The sequence below is a fragment of the Rhineura floridana genome, chromosome 20, assembly GCF_030035675.1.
Source record: "Rhineura floridana isolate rRhiFlo1 chromosome 20, rRhiFlo1.hap2, whole genome shotgun sequence".
Classification (NCBI taxonomy): Eukaryota; Metazoa; Chordata; class Lepidosauria; order Squamata; family Rhineuridae; genus Rhineura; species Rhineura floridana.
Genome location: NC_084499.1, coordinates 15954110 through 15976878, shown reverse-complemented (window position 1 = coordinate 15976878; position 22769 = coordinate 15954110). Strand labels below are relative to the sequence as shown.

Here is a 22769-nt window from a genome sequence, read left to right as displayed (position 1 = left end):
ATAAATATGTAAGCCATGTCGGTGACACTGAAGTTGACGTGATTTATCTTTTTTAAAAACAAACAAACAAGGCACCCAAAAGAGGCAGAGCATCTTGAAATGATGATTCATTTATACAACACTGGCTTCATATGCTTGTCATTACACAGAACCCAGTAATTTAATTGAAAGAGAAATAGATATAGATGTATGCATAGCTCAGAAGGGAAATATTGATAAATGTGGAGGTGTTCCAGCAAGATTTATCTGTTTAAAATATATATATATTGATGTGGAAATCCATTTCATTATGCAAAAGTGGTTTCAGAGGAGAGAGAGGAATGCGTGTGTGTGTGCGTAAGAGATGGAGAAGGAGGTAAAGAAAGAAAGGGCGTACTTGAGTTTGGGTTCCCGTCCTTCGCTCGTGTACTGCCAGCAGATGAGCCCGATCAAGTCGTGCACCTTGGCGTTGGCAATCGTCACCACAGTCATGGGCTGCAACTTGTCCTGGCTTGCGTGCAGCGGGAGGTAGACATCAATTATTTTGGTTGCAGTCGTGCCAATATGGCCCTGCCGGAGGAAGAAGAGATTTCATTATATATAGGCTGTTGCATGTTTCGGCAAAGAGCGGCGAGACAGAAAAGGGTGCTGTCCAACCCAAGGTGGGCAACTCAAACGGCTGGCTGGCTCTTGCTCTTGCGAAAGGAAAAAACAACACAGTTCCGCAACCTTAGGTTCTGCAAGGCAAATTCTGCAATATAAGATGGGCCTCACAATGTGTATGAAATTATGCGTATCTGCATTATTTTGTTTTGCATAATTTATCCTGCTTTTCCTGGTTATAACTAGGGCAAACTCCCCCCCCCATGCGCAACCACTGTGAAACTTATTTAGCATTTCCCCTGACCAAAATTTTACCAAACACTGCACACACATTGTAAAAAAAAGTTTCTTAGGAAACTGAATCCTGAAATCCAGTACTATATTCTGCGGCCGTTCTGTGATCTCAAAGAATCTTAGCATACAGACAGCACTGTCCATACAATTACATGCGAAACAGGGCCTTTTAGGCCATGGCACCCATACTATGGAATGTCCTCTTCAAGGAGGCTTGCCTGGCGCTGACTGTGAAGTTATTTTGGCACAATTTATTTATTTATTTATTTATTTGTTATTTATTTTTATTTATTAGACTTTTATACCGCCCGACTAGCAATAGCTCTCTGGGCGGTGAACACAAGAAATACAATAAAATCACATAGTATAATACAACCAAAAACATATAAAAATAAAACAATCTAAAATCAATCACAGCAAATTTTAAAATTACGTTAACTTAAATTAGTATGCCTCAGAAAAGAGGAAGGTTTTAACTTGGCGCCGAAAGGATAGCAATGTCGGCGCCAAGCGCACCTCCTCAGGGAGACTATTCCACAGTTCGGGGGCCACCACTGAGAAGGCCCTAGATCTTGTCACCACCCTCCGGGCTTCCCTATGAGTCGGAACCCAGAGGAGGGCCTTCGTAGTAGAACGTCGAGTACGGGCCGGTTCGTATTGGGAGTAAAAATGTTTTCATTTGCCCAAGAACTGCAGCACATAATCTGAGCTGGTTTTCACACTGGCTTTCGCTGCTCTGCTGGACATTTTGGCTTGTTCTGGTTCCCGTTTTTAATTGTGATTTTATCTGTCATCATTTTATCATTTTTATGAAATGGTTTTACCAAAGGGTGGCCTAGCAAACGAAGAAATTGCGGGACTGGGGGCGAATGGGAGTTTTCCCTTGGACTGTGATCAGTTTAGTTTGGTAAGGGTATCCTAAGGGTATCCTTCAGTTGTGCTTTCTAAGTCCTCTGTAGACGGGAGCACTTTTGAAAATGGTGAAATGGTCCCATCTTTGGTCATTTCCACCCCCCAAAATAGTTTTTATTACTTTTTTTAAAAAGTTTAAACAAACAAATATAGAGTAAAGCAAGTCTATGATGTGAAAAGGGTTTAGCCTTGCAACTATTCTTGATCTGTATATAACATGACTGAAAGAAAAAATAAATAAAATGTCCAAAAAGATGTTAAACCATGGTATTTGTTTGTCTTTCATAACCCATCCAGAAAGAAAACGTGAGTGATCAGGGAGGAACAGGATGGCCTTGGGTCACTTTTCAACACCACAGGGCAGTGTGATCCTCTTTAAAAAGAAGTCCACTCTCCCTTTCCCACTTTAATGCAGTTGTATGCAATCTGCCACTCTCACAGAACAATTCCAGAAGGGTAGGAAGCTGTGTGCCAGTTTTTTGAAGCAAAAAACTAGTGAAAAACGAGCCTCGTGGCACCTTTAAAGGCAAGCAAATTTGTTGCGGCATCAGCTCTCGTGATCCAGAGCTCATTTCGTTGGATGCATAAAGCGCTGCTTTCGCTTGGCAGCTAAATAGATTCATGGGGATCCACGTCAAAAAAGGAGAAGTGGGGGGTGTTATTACAGTGAGACCAGGACATACAGCCACGAAAGAGGCAGCAGGCTACATCGCTATCCAGCGTGCAAAAGGAGAATGAGAGCCAGATCCATGCATTTTATCTGCATTCACAAATCGTGGTTGTAAGTAGCTTTGGGTTGCATTTGCGAGGGAAGTGACTAATTAATAAATAAATAATAACACTACCACCTCCAGGGGACTCTCTCCACATCAGTCGATGTGCCACGGGACCCCTTCCAGTCTGCAGTGCAACTCTTGCAGGTGGGTGGGGAACCTTTGGCCCGCCAGATCTCGCTGAACTACAACTCCCATCCTCCTTGGCCATGCTTGCTGTGGCTGATGGGAGTTGCAGCTCAGCGACATCAGGCAGGGCGTAGGTCCCCTGCTACAGAGGGCGCATTCGAGCACATGTGCTCAGTCCATGCAGTGGGCAGGCGGAGGAAAAGAGAGCCCAGCCTTTGGGGCCTCGCTGTCAACCCAGATGAAAGCTCACCCAACAAGGAGCTCAACGCTCTCCTGTGCCTCCACGTGCAGAGGAGGGAAGCTGTGGTACAGCTGGCTCTCAAGGGTGCTCATCCGCCAATATTAATCTCCTCACTGAGCAACTACCAAGATGCTGCCGCTGAATTGGGCAACGGTGTGGGAGAGGTGCTGACAGAGAGCTGCAACTGCAACAAAGCCAGCAACTTGGTGAAGGGTTGTAGCTCAGTGGGTAGAGCATCTCCAGGCGGGACCAGGAGAGACCCACGCCTGAAAACACGGAGAGCGTCTGCCTGTCAGCGCAGACAATAATGAGGCAGATGGACCAATGGTCTGACCCAGTAGAAGGTGGCTTCCTATGTAACTGAATGACACATGCTACTTTTTGCAGCCGTCTGTCCGCTCATGTCACTCTTGACCCAGCGCTGACCACTGCAACAGGGCTCTGATTTCGGGTTGCATCAGACTGCACTCGGGAGTACAGGAGGCAGCCTTACACCAAGCCAGACCTAACTGGTTCATCTAGCCCAGTGCCGCTGACACTGACTGGCAGCAGCTCTCCAGGTTTTCAGACCAGAAGTCTCTCTCAACCCAATCGGGAGGTACCTGGGCTTGACCCTGGGACCTTCTGCATTGCAAAGCTACGGCCCCTCCTCCAAGAATCATTTTTCGACCATTTCGCCTGCCTTGAAACTGGGTTTTGGTTGTATCTCAGGGGTAAGATGCAATTCTTCTGGGGAGGAAAGAATTGGGGCGGCTGTCATTCCACCGCCCCCTTCCAGAAAGCTCTGTTCTGGGGTGATTCTGGGATTCCATCAAGAATATGGAGGATTTAAGAAGAATTAAGTGTGCAGTTTCAGAAGAAAAGAGTGTTATCCAATACCGTGGAAGCGCCGCTATTGGGAGCCAACCAAGGAGGACTAACTGGACACCACTGCATTTTATTGCAATCTCATGAATAGATATTATTCAGCATCAGGGAGATTACGGCTTAATTAAATGGTATGGAGTGCAGCTAATGTAAAAATGCACCAAGCTTGCATTTGGTGGGAAGCACATAATCTAGAACAGATGAGGCACTGTTTTAATTGTTCAAATTTTCAAGCTGCAAAGAGGTTTAGACTTTCCTCTCCCACTTCCTCGATCACCATCTGCCCCCATCACTGAAGCCGGCGGGGATTCATACATAAGAATGCATACATAGTTCCCATAAAAGCAGCCTCTCTGGAGCAGGCCAAAGGACCATCTCATCCAGGATCCTGTTCTCGCTGTGGCTGACCAAATGCCCCAATGGGAAGCCTGAAAGCATGACCGGAGCGCAAGAGTGCTCTCCCCTCCTGTGGTTTCCAGTGATCGGTATTTGGAAACACGCTGCCTCTGCCTACGGACAGCCATCGTGGCTAGTAGCCATTGATTGCCTCGTCCTTCATGAATTGGTCTAACCCTCTCTTAAAGCTATCTGAGTTGGTGGCCATCACTGCCTCTTGTGGCAGTGAGTTCCATAGTTTAATCATGCGCTGCATGAAGAAGTATTTTCTTTTGTGTGCCCTGAATCTCCCAACATTCAGCTTCATTGGATGTCCAGAAGTTCTAGCGTTACGAGGGAGAAAAACTTTTCTCTATCCATTTTCTCCACGCCATGCATAATTTTATACACTTCTATCATGTCGCCTCTTCTCTAACCCCCCCCCCCAATTTTGCAATCTTTCCTGACAGAGGAGTTGCTCCACCCCCGTGATGATTTGGGTTGCCCTTTGCACGATTCATCTGACCTTCAGAAGGGTGTGAGCTGAACCGACCAGCGTGAGCTTTTGCAGCAGGTCTCAAGCTTAAAGGAACACAATCGTTATTAATATTCTCCATATGCACGGTGTTTTACAGAAATCCCACAGGGGAAAAAAAGTGGGGAAAGGAAAATGCTAGGTCCCTGCCTCCAAGGAGCTTGCAGTATACATTCTGACAAGAGGAGAATGAAACCAAAGACAGAGAAAGAAGGGGAGAGGCAGGAAAGGCAAGGGCTGCAAGTGATGAATGTCAGAAAGTGCAGAAAATGCATTCTTTTCCTTCCCTCCCGACAAAAGAAGTTGCATGAATTAGCATTACATCAACAGACAGTGAATCTCTCTCTCTCTCTCACTACACACACACACCCTGCCAAACCAAGGAATCCATCCCTTGCTTTATCCAGGATGTCAAGGGAATACTGTAACCAGGAAGAACGGATTTATGATTCTTATTTATATCATTCTAATGCTGGGAGGTTCAAGTTGGAAACTGGGCCTTCGCTGTTTTATCATCGTTAATCTTTTGCCTCTGGAAACGATGACGAGGACAGGGTGGGGGCCTGCTGAACTGCTGATGCGCATAAAGCAAAGGATTAGCAGTGCTAAGCGTGCGCATTTGTGTTCCTAAAAAACTTCTTGCTGGGGAGAGAATGGAGGAGGAGCAGGGGGGGGGGTCACAACAGGCTGCAGCCATCTTTAGGGCTGGGCTGGGAGGGGAGGACAGCCATACCAAGATTGCAAGGGCTCTGGACTGAAGAACATGGATTCTTATTAGACCTCCCATGTGCTCTCCAAAATTAGCGTCCTTACAGAGGAGAACAGAGGAAGCCGTCTGATGCCGGGCCACTAGTCCATTTAGCTCAGTGATGTCTACACTGACTGGCAGCCGCTCTCCAGGGTTTCAGGCAGAAGGGCCTTCCCAGCCCCAGCTGGAGAAGCCATCGAGGACTGAACCTGGGACCTTCTGCATGGAAAGCAGATGCTCCGCTGCTGAGTGACGGCCCCTTCCTGAAGCTTGGACGTCTGTAAAAGGGGGTGAGACAAATTCATAGGGAACACGAGAACCCAGAAGAGCCCTGCCGGATGAGGCCCAAGGCCCATCTAAGGCCATCATCCTGTTCTTGCACTGGCCAAACAGATGCCTGTGGGAAGCAGAGAGGGTCTATCAACGATGCTCAGCCACGATGGCTATGGAGAACCTCCATGTTCAGAAGCAGTTTCACACTGAGTATCAGTTAGCAGTGGACAAACAATTGGGGGGGGGAGGATTATTAACTTCATGTTCTGCTTGTTGGCTTCCAAGATAGATTATTTATTTATTTATATCTCATTAAAAAACCTGCAATCACAAGATATTGAAACAAGTATTCATTTTAACTTTTTTTAAAAACCATTTCAATACATTTAGTTCTGCTAAAAGCAGACCTAATGTAAATGTCCTGCCTTCAAGTCGATTCCGACTTATGGCGACCCTATGAATAGGGTTTTCATGAGGCTGAGAGGCAGTGACTGGCCCAAGGCCACCCAGTGAGCTTCATGGCTATGTGGGGATTCGAACCCTGGTCTCCCAGGTCGTGGTCCAACACCTTAACCCAGCCTTTCCCAACCAGTGTGCCTCCAGATGTTGTTGGACCACAACTCCCATCAGCCTCAGCCAGTATTGCCAATGGTCAGGAAAGATGGGAATTGTGGCCCAACAACATCTGGAGGCACACTGGTTGGGAAAGGCTGCACCACTACGCCACACTGGCTCTCCTGAAGCAGACCTACTGAGATTGATGCACCCAAGTTAGCCATGTCCATCAGTTTCAATGGGTGCGCTCCAAGTAGGATACAATCCCTTTTGAGTCGAGAGCTGCATTGCACCATTTGGAGAAGCGCACAATACGAGTGGTAATCACATTCCGATGGAGGTATTAGTTTGAGAGGGGTGGCTTAGGTCGGTTTGCTCAAAAACGCAGACCAAATAAAAACTCTCCTCCACCCTTAAGACAGAACAGGCAATACTGAATGATTTCATGCATTTCTTATTTATTTCTGACATTTATATGCCACCTTTCCTCCAAGGAGCTCAAAGTGGTGTACATGGTTCCACTCCCTCTCCATTTTGTCCTCACAACAACCCTGTGAGGTAGGTTAAGCTGAGAGACAATGACTGGCCCAAGGCCACCCAGCAGGCTTTCATGGCTGAGTGGTGGATTCGAACTCTGTCCTCCCAGGTCCTAGTCCAACACTGGCACAAGATGCACCTAGGTGGCCACTGTGGGAAGCAGGATGGTGGACTACTGTCAGGGTTCAAGTCCTGCACAGACCTGGAAGCTGGGGACTCCCCTTGGAGGAAGAGCAGGATATGCAAGGGGCTCACCCCACCTCCAGAAACACCATGGAACCGTCAGAACCAGACATCCCTGCTCCAGGGCTGAGGGTCTCAACACCAACCGCCTGGATTCCTGGCTGGTTTTTTGCACACTGCCCTCCTCTCCCAAATATCATCCCTGGGGTTACAGAAGCCAGTGAGATGGAAAGCCAGGGATGAGCTTCAGGGCTGTTTGCAAAGCACCTGGCTAGCTGCACATGAGGCTACTGGGGGGGGGAGCGCATTGAAAGCACCTGTCTGGGCTGGCGGATGAGCTTCTGCCTTCAGTATAGGCTGCCACCTGGAACAGCTGCAGTGCCGAAGCACCAGCTCTCTTCGAGGCGCCCCAAGCTCCGCCTAGCTGAACTGGGAGGAATGGGCAACTCTAGACAAACCACCTTTGGTCTGATCCAGCAGGGCTTTCAGGTTCTTAGGATGTTGTCACAGCCAGTTTCCCTCGCCCTGGTCCCCATGAAGGTGCAAGGAAATGCAATGGAAAGAGGAGGAGGCAGGGGAAACCAAGAGCTCGATAACGTTCTTGCACAAAACAGAGAATGCATTTCTCAAAATGTTCATGGATCCCAAATCCTGGCTTTAGAACAGGAAGCCCCAGCACATATTATGTGCCTCCTGCCCTGCAAAGTATTTAACTACGTTTATGTCCCACATTTCCTCCAAGGAGCTCAAGGTGGCATACAAACATAGTTCTCCTTTCCCTCACAACAACCCTGTGAGGTAGGTGAGGCTGAGAGATAGTGCCTGGCCTCACAGTGGGCTTCATGGCTGAGTAGGGATTTGAATTTGGTCTTCCACGTCCTAGCCCAGCACTCGAACCACTACACCATACTAGCTCTCTCATTAATAAAGGACTGGCAAACTTTATTAATAGGTTTGGTAAGAAGCCAGATGGGAAATCCATTTAGTACGAGGGTGCCCACCGTTTGGTGCGTCCTTCAAACCTGCCAATAAATCCAGTAGGCGTAAAGGGGCTATTAAATGAACATTTCCCTGATCTGTCACCTGTGGCACAGCTAATTTGTCAAAAAATTATTTCATCTTGACACTGGACACGGCATATATAAAATAAGCATCAAGCACATACATTATATAATGGTAATTGACGCATTATATACACACAGAGTGACGAATGAGGCTTGGAGGTTGGGGCTGAAGTTGACAGATTCGAGGAGATTTTTATTGTGTAAAAAAAAATCATTATTGGATCCTTAGTCTGCTTCTCTTTTAGGCCATTATACTTCTTTTTTTAAAATGAAAGTCAGTTCTTTGGGGAACCTCCTCCCCCCATTTCTGGGAAGAAAATATTGGACATGATCCAGGCATCGTTGAGCATCCTAAAGTCTTGTTGATTTCAGTAGAAGAAAAGGTGAAGCAACTGCCTGAGTCTCCCATTGAAACAGTTTAGTGCTTCAAAAAGCATTCAGCCCATTGCCCATTGCTTCAAAACAGCCATTCAGAGAATTTTGGGAGTTACTTAAACAATGCAGCCTGGTCTGGAACCTCCAGTTGGTGCAAAATGCTATGGCCAGATGAGGACAGACTTCAGCCACTTTAAAAGCTTACATTGGCTGCCTGTACGTTCCCAGGCCAGGTTCAAGGCTCTTGTGTTAATTTACAAGGCGCTTAACAACTTGGGTCCAGGATATCTGAAGGATCGCCCAATTCTTTATATCCCTGCCCAACTGTGGCGATCTCGTTGGTGGTCCCCCACAGCTCAAATGCACAACTAGAGCCCGTGCATTCAGCATTTTGAAACCAAGCATGTAGATCTCCCTCCTGACTGAGATTAGACATGCATCCACCTTGATGAACTTCGGATACACGACAAAGACTTTCTTGTTCTTGTAGGCATTTTAAGATAGCACTCGGTTTTATGATAAATTTCTATTGCTCTTATTCTTTGTATGGTTTATTTTTATTTATTTATTTATTTATTGTAACTTTTGTACACCGCTTAGAAATGACTGATGTTTAAGCAGCATATAAATACTAAAGTCAGGATCATTCAGACTGTGGTATTCCTGATCTCTATGTATGGATGTGAAAGTTGGACAGTGAAAAAAGTGGATAAGAAAAAAATCAACTCATTTGAAAGGTGGTGTTGGAGGAGAGCTTTGTGCATACCCTGGACTGCGAAAAAGACAAATAATTCAAATTAAACGAGAACTATCACTAGAAGCTAAAATGATGAAACTGAGGTTATCATTCTTTGGACACATAATGAGAAGACCTGATTCATTAGAAAAGATAATAATGCTTGGAAAAACAGCAGGGAGTAGAAAAAGAGGAAGGCCAAACACGAGATGGATTGATTCCATAAAGGAAGCCACAGACCTGAACTTACAAGATCTGAACAGGATAGTTCATGACAGATGCTCTTGGAGGTCGCTGATTCATAAGGTCCCCATAAGTCGTAATTGACTTGAAGGCACATAACAACAACAACAACAGAACAAACTAAACTAGAATTGTCACTAGAAGCTAAAATGATGAGACTGAGGTTATCATACTTTGGACACATCATGAGAAGACACAATTCATTAGAACAGACAATAATGCTGCAAAAACAGAAGGGAGTAGAAAAAGAGGAAGGTCAAACAAGAGATGGATTGATTCCATAACGGAAGCCACAGACCTGAACTTACAAGATCTGAACAGGGTGGTTCATGACAGATGCTGTTGGAGGTCACTGATTCAGAGGGTCGCCATAAGTCATAATCAACTTGGAGGCACATAACAACAACAACAACAAATACATTAAATACACAAAACTGAATAACATAAAATGGCATGTCATAAGCTCCTGTACTGTTATGGTTCCAGGTGCAAATCCTCATCCAGGTTTTGGCCAGAGGATAAGGGCTGCTGCCAGGGTAAGACTTTTGGACGGATGTCCAGGAACCACTCAGCAGATGGAGATGGAGCAGTGGCAGCTGGTGGCTCCATGTCAGTGGGGCAGTGGAATCCGCTTTGGGTTTTAGTCCGAAGTTTCAAGAAGCTTTCAAGGCATACATAATGGCACAGAAAAATCCGCGAGCCAGATAGATTTTAAAAAGCCTATTAGAACTAGGAAGACACTCAATGGATCTCCTGGGACACAAGAGCTCCACATTTGCCGTTATGAATTCCACGCTGGAGGAAAGGTGTGATATAAATATAGGTCCCCATCTGCACTATAAATTTAAAGCAGTATCATGCCCACTTTGAACAGTCACAGCTTTCCCCCAAAGAATCCCGGGAACTGTAGTTTGTTAAAGGTGCCGAGAGTTGATAGCAGACCCCTAAAGTTCCCTGAGAAGAGGGACACTGTTAACATCACTCTGGGAACTGTAGCTTGTATTGATGTACAGTGCAGCTGTGGCCATAATAAAGGAAGAGTCTGCAGACGATTTTAATTCAGAAAAAAAGAGAGTGGCTTGGCTTATCAGAAACTTGAGAAACACCGAGTCTGCAACAATATGTAGACATGATCCAGCCTTTCCATTACAGATGTCTTCAAATTCCACCAGATTGTTTAAAGCACCTGAGTGGCCACACTGCTTGGACTCAGGGTCCTGTTATTGAGTCCTCCCCCCTTCAGGGCAACCGTTAAGACTGCGATAAGGATATAGAGCATTCCCTTTCCGTCGCCTTCAGTAGGATTAGGCCGCTCATCTAACATTCCCGAGGGCTTAGAATTATAAAACACTGGATTCCACAATGACGACAGGAGCCGGGAAACAATTTAGACGCTGGATCCGGTCCATCGGCCTCACAGAGCAGTTTCAGGGAAGGCTATTCAATCATTTTATAGGATAAAATCAATATGTGTTAAATATAAAACCAGGGATTTTTTTTAAAAAAAAGACCTATAAAGAAGAGTTACCAGTTTTAGACCTGCCACGCAATAAAAGGAGTCCTTTAGAGATTTAATGCTAACTCCTAATGAAAATCCACTGGAGAATGTATTCATTCTCCATTCTGCTTTCGATGACATTTATCAAGCCGGTGCATCTCGCCAAGACAAAGGGTTGTCTCCAACTAAGTTCTACACAGAGTAGAATCACAGAATAGGAGAGTTGCAAGGGGCCTATAAGGCCATCAAGTCCAACCCCCTGCGCAATGCAGGAATCCAAATAATTCCCGACAGATGGCAGTCCAGCTGCCTCTTGAAGGCCTCCAGTGTCGGAGAGCCCACTACCTCTCTAGGTAATTGGTTCCATTGTCGTATGGCTCTAACAGTTAGGAAGTTTTTCCTGATGCCCAGTCGAAATCTGGCTTCCTGCAACTTGAGCCCATTATTCCGTGTCCTGCACTCTGGGACGATCGAGAAGAGTAGATGCACTGAATGGACATAACTAACTTAGGCCTATCCATTTCAACGGGTCTGATCTACGTAGAACTTAGCTGTAACAAACCAATGAACTTAAGTTACTATTACAATTATTACTTATTAGACTTGTTAGACACTCATTACCCGAAGGCCTTCAGGCAACTTACAATGCATTTAAAAACATACATCCATTATAGTGGAAAAACAGAACAAAACAATCCTAGTAACAAAACCATGGTTATCTGGAGGGCACCAGGGTTCCCGACCCTGACTTAAAACAGAAGAATTTAAGAAGAGCCCTGCTGGATGAGGCCAAAGGGGGGCCCATCTAGTCCAGCGTCTTGTTTTCACAGCGGCCAACCAGACGCCCCAAAGGGAAGCCCGCAAGCAGGACCTGAGCGCAAGGCACTGTTCCTCCGGTGGTTCCCAGCAACTGATGTTGTTCCCTCCAACTGTGGATCCAGTGTGGAAATAGCCATCCAGCTTATTGCTTCAATGACCTCATGTTCATGAGGCCCAATTGGAGCAAGTCAATGTTCGCCTGTATAGCAATCCTATAGCACTCAAGATTTTCTGATCAGGCCCTGACTTCCAACCCGCATCAAAACCCAACTCACTGGATACTTTTTTTAATCCCTGATTTAGCAGCAAACACACACACACAGGGAAAATATGATTAATTTGTTAATAATAATAATTTACTGCATCTTCCTGTACAATAGAGTTCAGTGACTAAATGTTATATTACTTTAAGATTAGATGGCCTAATGATATATAATGCAGAAGATTTTACTGATTCGTTATTTAGTGAGTCATAAAAACCTCTTAAAAATTAATCTTTCACGCACATCCAGCTTATACAAAGTTAGCATTTAATTAGATGGCCTTGGTGCAAATGAGCATATTACTTTATTTGCTCAATCAGTATATGTCTCTCCAGTAATTAGAATTAATTCAAGTCATTGACTCACCTCCTAACAAACAATGTAAAAGATTGAAACAAATGGAGTTTTGGGGTGTGCACATTCCCCCTTTCCCGAATGCAAAGAGCACTCACCCTTCCCCTTGCTTTTAGAGGGCAGAAGTGAAGTGCTTTTGTTTTCTAGTTTTAAGATCGAAACAGAAAGAGTGGAGAAAAAGGTTTTCAATCAAGGTTCAGAAATCAAGGCATACAGGAGATAGTGGGGCTGGCGATGGGCACCTGGATTCCTGAAGAGGCCAAGCTTTTCTGGATCACAGGAACATTCACTGGCCTACACATTTTGCAAATTATTTATTGCTACGTTTAGATAGCCGCCCCATTACAGAAGTTATCTGCATGGCTCACAAAACAAAACTAAGATTGCATTCATTGCCAGACCTACTCAACGAAGACCCACTGAAAATAATGGGCACGACTTAGATCCACGGATTTCAGTGGGTCTACTCTGAGTTGGATATAGAGACGGGGGGAAATTTGATCCAGTTCACATTTAAAGGCGAATTGGTAAGATCTGCACTTTCCAAAACAATATGAGAACTGAAACACAGCCATCCCTCAAAATCCGCACGTGTCCAAATATTGGGAAGCAGCCCTCCAACACAATAATGTTTACTGACATGTTTATTTCAGGGGAAAAGGTGCATAAAAACAACTATATTAAGGAAAGTAGCACACAAAAATGGATTACAACAGAAGAGAAGCTGCTTACAAAAATGTGTGCATGAGTCAAACGTTTGTGCAGTTATGAGGAGAAATTTGCACTAAAATGCTAAAGAATTTTCCTGAAGATTTTTTTTTTTTAATGCAAATTGCTGCAGAAATGTGGAGAACTGAATTTAAGATTGGGAAAATGAGAAATGGAGAGAACGCAAATTGGCAGATCCTTCCATCCCTAGCTGAAGGCAACCCATCAAAACACAGACCACCCATAGGGGAGTCTGGCTGTGTGGCAACACACAAGCTTCAAGTTCTCCTATGCCAATGTGGCAACCAACGTGGTGCGCTCCAGATGTTGCGGACTTCAAGCCCCATCATCCCTGACCATTGGCCACATTGGCAGCTGAGGCTGATGGGAGCTGCAGTAGTCCACCAGCTTCTGGAGAGCACCATGAGCTACCTCTTGGTTATGCTAGTACACGTTCACTCATCTTTAAAATGCCAGAGGATCCTCTTTTGAACACAGAGGTTCAAAATGGCTGGATGTGCGTTTGTCTCAAGGTTGTAGTCCTGAGGGATATTTTCAAATGTTGTGGGCAATATTCACCCAGAATTACTGAAGTCCATTGATTCCAGCTGGTCTACTCTGAATATGACTAACACTGGACATCATCCTATAAAAGTATTAAGTTTAATTTCACCTTGAGAACAGAGACACCTTGTTCTCTTCTGAACTAAATCTGATAGAACATCGCTCTTCAGACACTAAATGTTGTGCACAGAAATTAGAATTACCTGCACTGGGATGGGAGGGTCCACCTCTGGGTTTCTGTGTGAGTTACTGATCTCAGCAGGCTTTTTGAGAGGAAGGAGGCAACCTCAGAGCAGTGACTCATGCAGAGATGCAACAACCAGCCTCCTCTGAGGACAGGCATTTTTGCTGGCCCACCCGTTGGACCGGAAATGACTGAATGAAGCCATCACCTCGAAGTAAAACTATCCAAGCCCAGCAGAGACTGACTGGCAACCAGTGAGCAGTGAGAGTCATGCAGAGATCCAACAGGCAGCCTCTTCTTCTTTACTTTTTCTTCCTTTCTTGTGGCCTCTTAGTAGTTCTATAGCGGCATATGTCTGTGCCTCCATATGTGGCTTGGCAGCCACCATGCCCAAAGGGCAAAGCTGCCTGATGTAGCCAGACCAGGTCACAACACTCAAAGCAGAACGGGGCGCTGAATGACGCTTCAGCAGACAGCTCATTCATCGCAACGATGCTGTAAAGCCCCATTAACGTTCTTACTTAATTTATCTCATTTGCGCTGTCACTGCTCATAAAAATTTAACCCAGTAATTTCCTGTTATGCAAAGCATAACACAGTATGAATATTTAAATACAATGTAAATAAAGACACCCCCCTTGCATTTTGGTATTCTAAATTGTTGCCTTCACTTAGTGACATTTCTCTCTCTCTCCCCCCCCCCGCTTCTGCCACCCCACACTATTTTTCAATTAGAGGGCCAGATGTTGCAGAGGCTCCAATAGGCAACAGCAGTTATGAGGAATGCTTTATCTGCATTGCAATGATGACTTCTGCGTCAGCTTCAGGCTGCATTAACATACTCATGTTTTATTCTGAGATTCCCTTCCACCACCACCCAAAAAACCTCCTCCTAATGTTCCGGTTAATTATCATACCACATAAAACAGACTAATAGCCCAATCCCCACAAACCGGATGTTCTCTTAAGCAGTTTCATCCTGATACACGCACCTCAAACAATGGAAAAATAGGAGTGCTGATAGAATATCCCAACAGCCAGGGCTTTAGCAAACCTAAGTGGTCAACCACATACAAAATGGAATATAAACAAGCAAGCGTGTGCCCCCCCCGCCCCATTCATTCTAGTCACACTGCAGAAAAGAATGTCCAAAAACTCAGAGATATATCAGTGAACGAGATTGTCAGCATTCGCTAGCGTGTGTACGACAAACGGGAATATACACCAGTCAATGCCGGCACTTCAAAAATTTGTCTCGGACTGTCAACATTCATATGCGAGTGTCGAGATTCATCAAATCTCGGGCATTCGTTGTAATTTTATATCTGTTTATCTATCTATTGATAGAACATTTTTATTGGACATACAGTTTGTATTATATTTCTTCTTTCTTAAACTGCCTTGACAGGAGGCCAGAATTGTGGGGGGAGAATTAAAAAAAAACAAAAACCTGTCCCGCCAATCCTCTACATTGGTCCTTCCATGTAGCTGACAAATCCATTTAACGACGATATAAAATGCCACATGCAAAAAGAACCACGAGCCTAGAAATCTAACCACATAAAGCACCAGGAGTTAAGCAGCCTTTAAAACCAACGTGTGCAGATTGATGGTTGCTATCATAAGGCAAGATGTGACCTGTGCTCTAGAGGGCACCGGTGGTGGTAAGGAAGGAGGGAGGCACCCCAAATATACTGCAGACAGAAAGAGGGAAAGCCCTCAAAGTGCCTAGCTAGCAAACGGCCAAAAATGAAAAGAGAAGTGGTTTATTGCTGCCCGACACATATCGGGCGACATTTATCAAGGGCAATCTAGTGGAAGTATCACGCTGCTGCCTAGTGATACTTCCACTAGATCGCCCTTGATAAAGCGTCTTTGTCACCCAAAATGCGTCGGGCAGCAATAAACTGTTTTCATTTTTTGCTGTTGGCTGGCTAGGCACTTTGCGAGGTTTCCCTCTTTCTGTATGCAGCTGTGGTAGCGCCAGGCCAATGTGACTTAAGATCCACAGTTAGGGGCCAGCACAGAGAAGACTCTGTCTAGGGTAACCACCCATCTACCTCCCAAATACACCTGATGACCTCAGCACATCATATGGGAGGTGGTGGTCCTTTGTTCATTAAAAGTATGTACATGAGGTCTAGTTGTGGCTCCCCTAAAATGTCAAATTCCTACTTTTACCCAAAAGGGCAAAGGACCCTGAGGCCTCAGCATCTAGAGCACATCTGAAAGCAGCCCAGAAGGCCTTTAAGAGTGCCGGGAGCTGTTAGGAGACCTCCTATTCAGAGCAACAATTCCCAGAGTGGCTTAACAATCAATCCCTCTTCCTAGGGAATTCTGGGAAACGTAGTTCTATGAGAGAAGTAGGGGTCCCCTAAACTCTCAGCACCTTTAACAAACTACATTTCCCAGGATTCTTTGGGGGAAGCAGCCATGACTGTTTAAAGTGGTATGATACTGCTTTAAAGGTAAAGCACTGATGAGGCTTGTTATTTCATTAGGGAGCAAACAAACAAAAACCCAGCAATGAAGCATGACAACCAAAAGCCATCCTCACCAATCAAAAGAACCCAAACACACCATAAACAGTGCCTCACTTTGTGTGCGTGCGCACTTAAATTTAGAAGTCTGCTGTGAGATCCTTTAACAAACAGATGCTATTCAAAAAGAGAGGGAGATGCTCTCACATACCCAAGGTTGGAAAATGGGCCCCAGATTCCAACATTACGCTGCTATTTGCAGAGAGGCGACAGCTTAAGTTCCTTGGGGACATTTGCCAACCTTTTCCGGAACATTTTTAATACATCGCCGTGTCACTTTTTAATGCGGCTCCCATCTACCAACCACATGGCAAACTAACAGGGATTTTTAAAATATGGGCTTTATAGCTTTGTGCCCGTGATTAATTAAATAAATAGCCTGCGTTTCACAAATCATCCTTCTAATTAGTCTAAGCCAGGCATCCCCCCATTTCCTTGGCACGGCTGCCATCTGAAGCTCACAGAAGGGCAACAGCGCTCATGAACTCGCCGGCGAATCTGCGTGCTCCTGAACACCTGCACACGCATGCACGGTTGCTGCGGCTGGCGTCGTAGCACGTGGGACCCCTCAGGCAGAGGTACAGCCTTTGCAGGTGCTGCAGTCAGCTGGAATTTGACTCCAGCTGCTCGCCAAAGATGTTCGCCTTTAATTATGGTCCCTTATCCTGGAGGAGAGTTTGAAGATAACAAAAGAACGATCTTGCCTTCTTCTAAAAACCGAGCCTCCACTAGCGGAAGTGGCCGAGATCCTGGCAACATAGTGAGTCAAAGCAGTGTGCGTGTGTATATATATATATAAATATGTATGTATAGATAAAGAATGATAAAAACATCAAACAGCACTTCATACAAGCTTGCTCTGGACCCTTTTCAGGATTTGATTAATCACTTAATAACAACAACAACAATTTGTTAGTCACTTGTTACTAACGAAGTCTAACTTGTTACTCGATGGTCTCCAGGCGACTTACAACATTGCTAAAAACGAAAGAAATGTATCACATCATAAAAACAAAACGGTAAAACAACAACCCCCACACGGCCACAGGAAACTAAAATACATGTTACTGTGATTAACAAAACAAGGTATTTTATTTACGTGGCAAACAGCTAGCTAGATAAGCCATTTAAGCAGAGACCTTATCCCAGCTGGAATTGCTTTTGAAGATGTTTTTAAAGATGTTTTTTGAAGATGTTTTTAAAGATCTTTTGTTTTAACATGTTTTAAAGTCTTCTGTTTTTAAGATGCTTTAGGGTGCTTTTAGTGTTTTTTGTTTGCTACCGTGGGCTCCTTCTGGGAGGAAGGGCGGGATCAGGGCCGGCACCAGGCTGTAGAAGGCTCTTGGGCACCAGACTGCAGTGGGCCCTCGGCAGCGGTGGCACAACACGCTGGCACGCTAATGCGGCAATATGGGAAGTGGCACAGATGGGCCTATCTTAAACCCATGCCAGCAGGAGAAGGGGTGTTGCCTGGGAGGGTGGCTCCCGCTCGGCGATCCATGCCAGAATAGTGTTACGGGTTGCACAGTCCATGGCCTGATGTTAGCATGGATTGTGGAGCGGGAGCTACATCTACTCATCCCCAGCAGCAGGGCCCCCTCACAGTCACAGGGGCCCTTGGCTGGTGCCCAACCTCGCTGCCCTCTGGCACCGGGGCCTGACTGCACTTCACCGCATTTCCCCCAAAGGGCTTGTCAATGCCTGTGTTTTGAAAAATGCAATGGTCAAGCTCTTTGTTATTTGGCCAGGAAAGTGGGATCATTGCTTTTCAGGGTCTGTACAATGGAAACTAACTTGTACCACTAACTTCCCTCAACTGTTCTGAAAACAGATAATCACATGTGCAAAAAGCCTGGTTGGCGGTTGCATAATAAACCAAACTGAACTGATAATCAAATATATTGAGAGATAAAGAAAAGAAAGAAGTAGAAGTAACTTTATTTTTGAAAAAATGGCAGACCCCTACCTAAGAATCACCAAGGGCTGTTTGTTAATTTTGTATTTGTTATATTTTTCCATGCTATCAATTTAATAATAAAAAAAGCACTTAGGGCAGCTGAGGCCAAATCTATTTCTTTCCTCAGTTTCCATTATTTTGATTTCTATGTGTTAAGAACTTAGGAGGACTGATCTAAAGTCCTTTCCCCCACCTATCTTCAGATCAGGACTGGCCCAAGACATTTTGATGTCAGAAGTACAACACCGGAACAGGACTCCTCCCTCTTTCCATTCATTAACGTTCATGTGGGAATCATGCATTGTATGGGAAGGTCCAGTGTACCAGCCCAGCCTTTGCCAACCAATGCCCTCTGGATGTTTTGGACTACAACTCCCATCAGCCATAGCCAGCTGATGGGAGTTGTAGTCCAAAGCATCTGAGACGCACCTGGTTAACAAAGGCTACACTAGCCTCACTGATTGCTCCAGAGGCCTGTTCTCCCCCTCCCCCAAAAAAGGCACCCAGATATTAATGCACAGCTTTTTAGTTGATGCTGTCCAATCCTGAAAACATCCTTCCTCTGGACCAAGGATGGAGAACCTATGACCCTCCAAATGTTGTTGGACTACAACTCCCATCAGCCCCAGCCAGCAAAGCTGACGGTCAGGGAGGATGGGAACTGTAGTCCAGCAACATCCAGAGGGCCACAGGTTCCCCATCCCTGCTCTGGACATTTCAGGTGGGGCGGAAACTCATTATACAGGGGGCATGGCGGAGACCATTTGGGAGGGAGTTCCACAGGGTGGAGGCCACAACTGAAAAAGCCCTCTCTCTAGTTCTCACCAGTCTGGCTGTTTTGACTGATGGGATAGAGAGAAGGTCTTTTGAGGCTGATCTTGTTGGGCGGCATAGCTGATGATGCTGGAGGCTACATTAGATCATCCACCAGAAATTGACCACTGGCTCACTTACCGTCCAGTGGAACCACTCTTTGTACAAAGATCTAGCCATGTATTTAACGCCCTGGGATTAATCCATTATCTTTCCCGGGTATTTTTTCAACTTTTCTTAATCTTAAAACCATGCCATCACCTGGAGTCCTTGGAGAAAGGACAGGTTAGCAATCTAAAAGAATCAATAATGATTTATGAAATTAAAAGGACAACACAAAAATCTGACTGTAAACCATTTCTCATTTCTTTTTTAAAGTGCCACCTAAACTAAATTTTCCAGGTTGCGATGCTCCCCTGCCCACCCCACCCCACTCTCTCTCTCTCTCTATCAAGAATTTTATACTTTTCTCCATAAAACAATTCCAACCCTTCCTTTGGCTATTTAGAATGTTGACTTCAACCACGTTTTCATTTTGAACAATTTATAATTAAGTGAAGGATAATGACATTAGACCAAAGCTTAAAATCAATTAAATTGAATAAAACGCAATATGATTCAAGCAGAAGATTAACTAGACTGTCACATAAAATTGTATTTTTTAATTTTTTTATTCTAATTAAACATGTTCTAATTAAATGACCGCTGCTTTGGAAATACTCCCCCACTCCCTCTCCCCCCTTCCCAACTCATCAGTATCCATTCCAAACCACATATTCATTAAAATTATATTCTATACCTCATTAGAAACAGCCTCTTCTTCCCCTTTCTCTTCAGCATTTTGGATAATGCTTTGTGGTAAGCATTACAATTTTGCATGTTTCACGCCAATGTTTAAACCTCCCCCATCCCAAGAAAATCTCTGCCTATTTATAGGAACAATACTGAAATATTTAGGAAGTCTCAGCTTGTTATTCACAGGATTTTGAAACAACATGCGAGTTTGACCAAGTCTGTGAAAGTAAGAATGGTGCACGGTCACCAAACTTCTACAATGTTAAAAGAGGCATGAGCAGCATGGGGAAAAAACAGAGAGAGAAATTATTCTTATCCCACTTGAATCTGGATTCAGCTCAAGGAAGACGGCAGACAGCCGCTTTGAGACAGAAAAAAAAATACAAGTGTGTGCTTATACAATGCAGTATTAACAAACGGAACTCACTGCCACAAAATATGGGCAAAGGCTGATAGCTAAGTGTGTGCTTCACAGCAGTGGTGGCCAGTGGCGCCATGTCTATGGTCTCCAGTGTTCCAGGTTTTACTCTGAACCAGCAAGGAGCTGTCCAAGGTGCTAACACGTCAGTGCAGATTCAGCACCTTGGACAGCTCCTTGAAAGGTCAGATTGAAACCTGGAGCAGATTCTACCCCCCCATTGACATGGAGTCACTGGCCGTCACCAGCTTACAGATTCTATGAATAAAGCAAAATTGTAAAAGGACACCAGCTCTGTCCCGGGGCTTACAGTCCAAGAGACAAAACAATATGGACCACCCTTATGGAGTTGTGTGTGAAAATAATGCAGGTGAAGAAGGGCTTTGACCACTTAAGGTGCCCTGCAAAACAGTATTTTTAAGGAGGTGTCACCTGGTTAAAAAAAACCTTAGCCGATTAATCTGTTCAATCAGGTAAATCTACATAAAGCTGCATATGAGAAAAGAAATAGACCTAAAGCAAAATGTGATGTCTGTGTTTTCAGAACAAGGGTAGGGAACCTTTTTCAACCTGAGGGCCAAATTCTCTTCTAGGCAACCTCCTGGGGGCCACATGCCCATAGTGGTCAGAACCAGAGGCAAAAGTGGGTGGAGCACCAAATGTATATTTTACCTTCGTACAGCAGGCTATGAGAGCCAGTGTGGTGTAGTGGTTAAGGACTACAACTTGGGAGACCAGGGTTCGAATCCCCACACAGCCATGAAGCTCACTGGGTGACCTTGGGCCAGTCACTGCCTCTCAGCCTCAAAGGGAGGCAATGGTAAACCCCCTCTGAATACCGCTTACCATGAAAACCCTCTTCATAGGATAGCCATAAGTCGGGATCGACTTGAAGGCAGTCCATTTCCATTTTGCATTTAACAAAATGTATACACTGCTTGATGGTAAAAAGAAAACCTTTAAGCAGCTTGCAAAAAACATTACAATGATTGGTAAAACAGATTATAAACAAGTAAATAAAACATTTTTAAAACAATTAAAACAGCAACATACTACAAAGATTTAAACACATCAACATCTTAGGAAAAGGATCATCACTCAATCTCCTGTCTGTGATGCAAGGAAGATAATAATGGGAGACCTAAAGCGTAGCTCAATGTCACCCTTATGAGCCAGTGCGATGTAGTGGTTAAGGTGTTGGACTACGACCTGGGAGACCAGGATTCGAATCCCTACACAGCCACGAAGCTCCCTGGGTGACCTTGGGCCAGTCACTGCCTCTCAGCCTCATAGGAAGGCAATGGTAAACCCCCTCTGAATACCGCTTACCATGAAAACCCTATTCATAGGGTCGCCCATAAGTTGGAATAGACTTGAAGGCAGTCCATTTCATTTTTTTCACAGCAGGCTAGTTTCTACACCCATCCACACACACATACCTCTCTCTATCCTCCATCCAGGAAAGCAAGAGTTCAAGGACACACTCTAGCCAGGCAAAAACACTCAAGGAGGGTGTGACCCTGAGAGAGGAGATAGCCTGGGAAGAGTCCCAGGGCCAGATACAGAGGCTTGGAGGGCCGCATTTTGTACTTGGACTAGAGACTCCCCACCTCTGTTTGAGATGAGGCATGCAAACCACAGCCAGTACCATTTCAGAAGAGGCATTCTCGCCATCATTATCCTCCCGCCCCCCCAAAAGCAGGAAATGCCTCCAAGGAGTTTTTAGCCATCTGCACTTTGTACAATAACTTGTTTTTACAAAAATAATTGTCATGACCCTGCAAATTCCAGCAGTGACCAGGGCAACTGAATGAGAGGCTACAGGGCACTGGCTTAGGAGCTGGATCAGGTTCTTAACTATGAGCCCAATACAAGTGATCAGGACCCAGTGAACCCCAGGCTGACAGGCAGGAGGCTACTAAACTAGATCCTGCAGCCCCAGAGCCAAGACCCTCATATGCATCTTCCCCTGAGGACCAAGAGCCTCTCACTTTGCATTGCCAGCCCAAGAGCACAGAGAATTCACCCGAGGCAGGGGAGGGCCATATAGTGAAGAAGTACCCTTTTTGAATCCAGAGTACCGGTCCTTTCAAAGTCTGCAGTTGTCTAACAAAGGGGGTGAACTGGAAGCAGAACCTCAAAAGGCCTCAATTCACCTCCAGCCCTCAATGGAGCAAGTGCCTCGCTCGGAGCTCTCTGTGGTGCTGAAACCACTGGCCTGACTTTTCTTTGGGACCACATCAGGCCAATAATTAGATCTGCTGACAGATACATTGGCAAGCACCATTTCAGATCATCAGGATGTTTCCCCAACAAAACCATAAGCGATGACTTCAGGTCTGAAGGATCTATTTATACACTTCTACCATGTTGCCTCTTACTTCCCTTTTCTCAAAACTAAAAAGCCCCATAACGCTGCAACCTTTCCTCATAG

At 45.0% G+C, this 22769-nt stretch overlaps 1 protein-coding gene across 4 annotated transcripts in view; it reads right to left on the bottom strand.

Moving 5' to 3' along the window:
* MAPKAP1 (MAPK associated protein 1) overlaps positions 1-22769 on the bottom strand; it is a 198172-nt gene that overhangs the window by 109739 nt on the left and 65664 nt on the right. For all 4 annotated transcript variants that reach the window (XM_061604014.1, XM_061604012.1, XM_061604013.1 and 1 more), the window contains exon 5: positions 377-549. In XM_061604014.1, the coding sequence (XP_061459998.1) occupies positions 377-549 (173 nt within the window). The remainder of the gene's footprint in view (positions 1-376; positions 550-22769) is intronic.